This window comes from Cynara cardunculus (assembly GCF_001531365.2).
Source record: "Cynara cardunculus var. scolymus isolate 2C chromosome LG 8, CcrdV1, whole genome shotgun sequence".
Taxonomy (NCBI): domain Eukaryota; kingdom Viridiplantae; phylum Streptophyta; class Magnoliopsida; order Asterales; family Asteraceae; genus Cynara; species Cynara cardunculus.
In genome coordinates this window covers 12,060,807-12,066,085 of record NC_037535.1, presented here as the reverse complement: position 1 = coordinate 12,066,085, position 5,279 = coordinate 12,060,807, and the positions used below count along the sequence as shown (strand labels likewise).

The window sequence follows — 5,279 nt, the reverse complement described above, 5'->3', positions numbered from 1 at the left end:
TTTTATGCATGTGAAAACTCGTGAATTCACCAACTCTTTGTAGTTGACCCTGTTTTATGCCATGCTTTTCAGGTGCTAAGTAAGTTGTGTGGACTCCTGGGAGCATTACTTGGATCAAGATCGATTAAGATAGTTTTTGTTGTAATTGAAAATACTTTTGTAACCTTGAAACTTTATTAAGTCGATGAATTATGTATTTTGAATCGTTGACAAAGGGATTTTCTGTAACAGTTGCCAAGACTCGCTTGTCTGTTATCATCCCGTGTTTTCGCTTTAGCGGGGTGTGACAAGAACCTCTGTGCAGCTCTGCATGAAACACGGAGTCTGGTTTAGATTGACCGTATAGCACGTGTATAACCTGTGTTAAGCTCTGTATGAAGGACGGAATCAGGTTTCACAAACACAAGGGCTAAGAAATCCTCCAGAGTTCACGATGGACAATATCTAGCATTGCAAGACTTCTAAATCAAGACGACCAATCTGGCTACAAGTGTGAAGTTCTTTTCAAGAGTTAATTGCTTAAATTAGCCGATGCTACAAGTTTGTATAAATTTTCCGTTGTCTTAGAAATAAACCAACTTTTGATAATGATTGTCCTTGGCTCTTATTAAATGAGAAAATTTTTGAACATTAACTCTGAAAGAAAACTCTACACATTAACTCTGAAGCACAAGAATTCGTAATTCAGAGTTAATGTTCTAGGTTTGGATACGTGTATTACACGGGTTAATGACAAAAGCATTACAAATTCCTCAACTTTAGAAGTAATATTCGTGGTTCTGGTGTACAACTATATTGTTGTTCGTTATTCATATAGTTTTTGTCATTGGGTTTTTGTTCGTACAATGATCTATTAATTGTTCAATATATTATGATATACGGTTTCATTGTTATTTGTTTTGGATTTCATTTCAGAATATTAAGACTAGATGTGCTCAAACGTTGAACTCTGACCATTGCATATTCAGACTTACTGCATCTGAACTACAAAGACCTGGTAGGATAACAAATTTTTCCCAACCGACAGTTCCACATCTGTATACACCTTATACAATATCTTTTGTTATGTGATAGTCAATATTTGTAAATTAACCCTTACAAAAGACATGAAGGTGTTAAACTCCATGTCAAAATGATCAACTCTGCATTGTACAGAGTGAATTTCTTGCTCCCGCACTTATACCCAACATTTTAACTATGGAACCCACTTCATATTCATAAATATGTTTTGACAATAGACGACATGAGAAGACTTCCTCAGCCTACAGATTTGCACGTACAAAGACTTGGTCAAGATTTTCAATATTTATTAAAAAGATTGTGTTTAGCTAAAAGTTTTTCTTCGGACTACACTTCAATGTTTGTATGATTCTTATCAACTACCCTTCATCATGTGAATGTCAATATTTGAAAATTAGTCGTTATGAAAGTGAGTAAAATTGTTAAAGCCCATATTAAAATGTTTGTGACCTATTATATACATAGTTATTACTTGCGCACGTCAGAATTTCTAACCGACCCATAAGTCTCGTACACCACGTTCATACTTCAAAGTGGATAGATTACATAACTGAAGCCGTAAATCTGGTACAACACGTTCATACTGGAACGTGGACAGAGTACACAACTTCAGAATTTTCATAAACTCATAAATTCAAAATTTGAGTTAACGTCAGTTATGATCACCATAAAATTTTGAAATTTGAATCGTTGGCTGTGCGCTTAAATTAAGATTCAATTTCCGAACTTCTCACTACTCAAAATGGCAACTTTTCTCAAAATCAAAGAAGAACAATCAAAASGAATTGCTTTTCTTCTGTAAGGTATGATTGCTTTTTTTGGTTAACTTACTTCAATATTTAAATAAATTAATACATGGTTTCTCTTCTACAGATTAATGGCTGGAAACAATATTACATTCATTAACAATCTTGACATACAAAAGGATGATTTCACTGTCAAGGTTCGAATTGTGAGGTTGTGGAAGCAACCGGTTTTTAAAAATCCGGATGAAATATACTCCATTGAAATGATACTAATGGATGAAGAGGTAAATTCTTATATCTTTTTGGAACTTTAGTATTGAAATCATGATATTGAATGATTTTCTAAACTGCCTAAGATCTTCACATCATCAATGCTCATTAATTTTTCATTTTTATGTTCTTAGGGCACCAAAATACAGGCAAATGTCCTGCAAAAATGGGTTCCTAAGTTCAGAAACTTACTTCAAGAAAGGGCTGCAGTTTTTATCAAGAATCCGACAATTGCTGGATATGCAACGAAGTACCAGTTAGTCGACAATACAAACAAGTTAAATTTGTATTACAAGACTTCTGTTTCGAATTGTCGGGATTTTAAGGGTTCCATTTTTGGATTTTCATTTGTCAAATTTGAAAACATTAAATCCAAAAGTATCCCAGAACATACTGCAGTTGGTGAGTAAATTAAATCCTTTTACATTGATTGTATTGTTTAAATAAATTATATACTTTACACTGATTGAAGTTACATCTTGTCATGTTAACTTTTTTATCATTACATAGATGTAATTGGGGAGGTAATTGCTTGTGAGACTATGGTGACTCTTCTAGATAGCAATGGAAAAGGCAAAAGAAGAATGCAACTTGAGTTGAAGGATTTGGGGTAAGTATTTCACTTTAATTTACTACAATGATCTTCAGAAGCTATATAATTCTTTTCTTACAAATTATGTAGGGGAGTTAAAATACAAGTTACATTGTGGGAGGCTTTCGCTGAGCAATTGAATAATTATGTTTCTATAAACAAGGACAAGGGGATTGTTGTTCTTATTATTCAATTTGCAATGGTGAAAATTTACAGAGGTTAGCCTTATTCATTACATGTATAGTTCTTCAAGGAATGTTGTGTTAACTTGTTTCACTTGATTGTTTCAGAAAGGCCATTTATTTCTAATTCGTTCAATGGTACGAGGCTATTCATCAATTCGGACATTGATGAAATTAAAGATTTTAAGAAAAGGTGAGCAATCTTAATTTATTATTTATTTCTGTTATATATCTTATATTTCGCTCATATCCATTGTTTGTGTACTAATACTCTGATTCAATAGTTTGAACCAGGAAAGTGGCAAAGTTAAATCGTCACAACAACTTTCAATGCTCTCTGGAATGTCCTGTTCATATCGTGAAGATTTTCTTGACAGAACCAGTAGAGCAAATATTGTTGAGGTAATGATTGTTTTAAATTGTGTCTTTACATTGAGTAAATGGACTTTAGTGTACTTTATACAGGCAAATCACTAATTGTATTAGGAATGGTGAAAGCATTTAGAAAAGATGTTCCTTGGTTTTACATGGGTTGCACGAGGTGTAACCGCAAGGTTCGACCCACGTACATTATTAGTGACAAGGATGATGACTCTGGTATGAAAGAAGAGAGGGAGAGTTTTGATTGTACGACTGATAGGTGCAGAGGTAAACAGACGGAAGTGTTGCCAAAGTAAGTAACAATTACATAACTGTGCTTCTCATTAACTATTGCACACTCACATTAATACTCACTTAATAATCATATAGGTTCAGAATATCTTTAAGAGTTCAAGGTGATACAGGAATTGTATCATTAACATTGTTTGATCGAGAAGCTAATAAGGTTTTGAAAAACACGGCAACAGAATTGTATGAGAAAGATAGAAAGGTAGGGTGTAAGCTCTTATCCTTTTTGAACGGTTACTTTTTAGTATTCCAAATACCTGTTAATTTGTTTTCTTTGTTAGAGTGGTGATGTAGACATGTTTCCAAATGAGTTGGATGTTTTGCTTGATCGGAGGTTTGCAATAAAAATTGATATAACTGACTACAATATTAAGAACAGTTGTTTCATTTATGACATTTCAAAGCTAACAGATGATGATGACATTTTGAGTGAGTTGGAGCTGAAATGTCCTTCTCAATATGTGCTGATTTCAGTTTGCAAAAAATATTATCCAATTTAGTCTAAAATCTTTCTTATTCTAACATTATTTTAGCATTTACTCTGCAGCCTGCTGAATTAGAATCAGAAAATCTGCATTCAACAGATTTCAGTTCCCAAGAGAAGTTAAAGGTACTATAAGTGCCATGTTCAATGTAATTTGTAAAGACAATTACAAGCAATTAGTGTTTCAAATGCTACAACTAATGATTGTTTTATTTCAAGGATGTTGTTTCATATACTGGTGAGAATGCAACACCATCCGATGCGCATAAAAGCACTGCAGATAGTCCGGATTCAGAAGAAAAGTTGTGTGAGAGAAGGCTTAGCAAAAGAGTTGAAAGGAAGCAGCTTTTTGAAAGTTTGTATGATGCCGATGAGGAAGGAAAAGGATCGGCTACAAAAACATTAAAGATCCCTAAGGTTGAGAAGTAATATTCTTCTTTTTGATGAACAATTTCAGTGATACTCCCGTTTGGTATTGTGTTGGTGGTTGAATTTTTTCTTGGACAATTATTTCTACATTGGTACATATGTTATGATACATGTTTTCATAATCATTTGTGTTGGATTTGATACTAAACTCATTTGGAGTACAAACTTCTGTAATGTTTGATTTTCATGTTCATGAAAATTATATTTGCTTGTAAGTATTTAACCGTTTTCGGATGAAGAGGTTCTTGCCAGTTGAAAAGCAGATCTGTAATGAACATGGAAGCAACTTCAGGTCCAATGCYTGGTACAGGCAGATCGTCTGCGCAGTTCTGTATGAAGCAGGGAATCAGGAGCAGAAGTTCTGCATAGCACGAGGACAGACATACCTCTTACTTAAGAGGTAAGTGTATCATGTACAAAGGCCATTTTCTATGTCAATTATCGTAGAGACCATCTTACATGAAGCAGATATACCACTCTTGGAGCAAAAGAAGAAGGCAAAATTGTTCTAAGGTCAATCCGTAATCTGTTAGAGTTTGAGAACTTCTTAGGAGGTTCTTGAGGCTTGAAAACATCTAGAGCTTCTTGTCTTAGCATTTTTTTACCTTTCAATCAATGTACTTTTATTTCACTCATATTGTATTTTCTGAATAGTTAATGTAAAACAAAGATCATTTTTAACCTCTGCCTTCAATTAGAATTATGTTTTTAATTAAAATATGAGTTTTCTTTCTTTTTAACTTCTGTTGCAGTATCGAGAACTTCTTATGTTTTTCTTCCTTGTTCCTAATTTAACAAAAAGGAGTGGGTACAAGAATGTAAACAATTCCTCCACTTCAAAAGCAATATTCATGATTATGGTGTACAAGTACATTGTCTCTCGTATT

The 5,279-nt window shown here is 33.5% G+C and overlaps 1 protein-coding gene across 1 annotated transcript; it reads left to right on the top strand.

Moving 5' to 3' along the window:
- The first annotated feature begins 1,897 nt into the window (after positions 1 to 1,897).
- On the top strand, positions 1,898 to 4,954 carry LOC112516187 (replication protein A 70 kDa DNA-binding subunit A-like). Its single transcript, XM_025123209.1, has 13 exons — positions 1,898 to 2,050; positions 2,171 to 2,438; positions 2,547 to 2,646; positions 2,719 to 2,846; positions 2,919 to 3,003; positions 3,095 to 3,192; positions 3,276 to 3,483; positions 3,561 to 3,681; positions 3,761 to 3,952; positions 4,027 to 4,089; positions 4,183 to 4,380; positions 4,632 to 4,792; positions 4,861 to 4,954. The coding sequence occupies exons 1-13, from the start codon at positions 1,898 to 1,900 to the stop codon at positions 4,952 to 4,954; spliced, it is 1,869 nt and encodes a 622-aa protein (XP_024978977.1).
- The last annotated feature ends 325 nt before the right edge of the window (positions 4,955 to 5,279 follow it).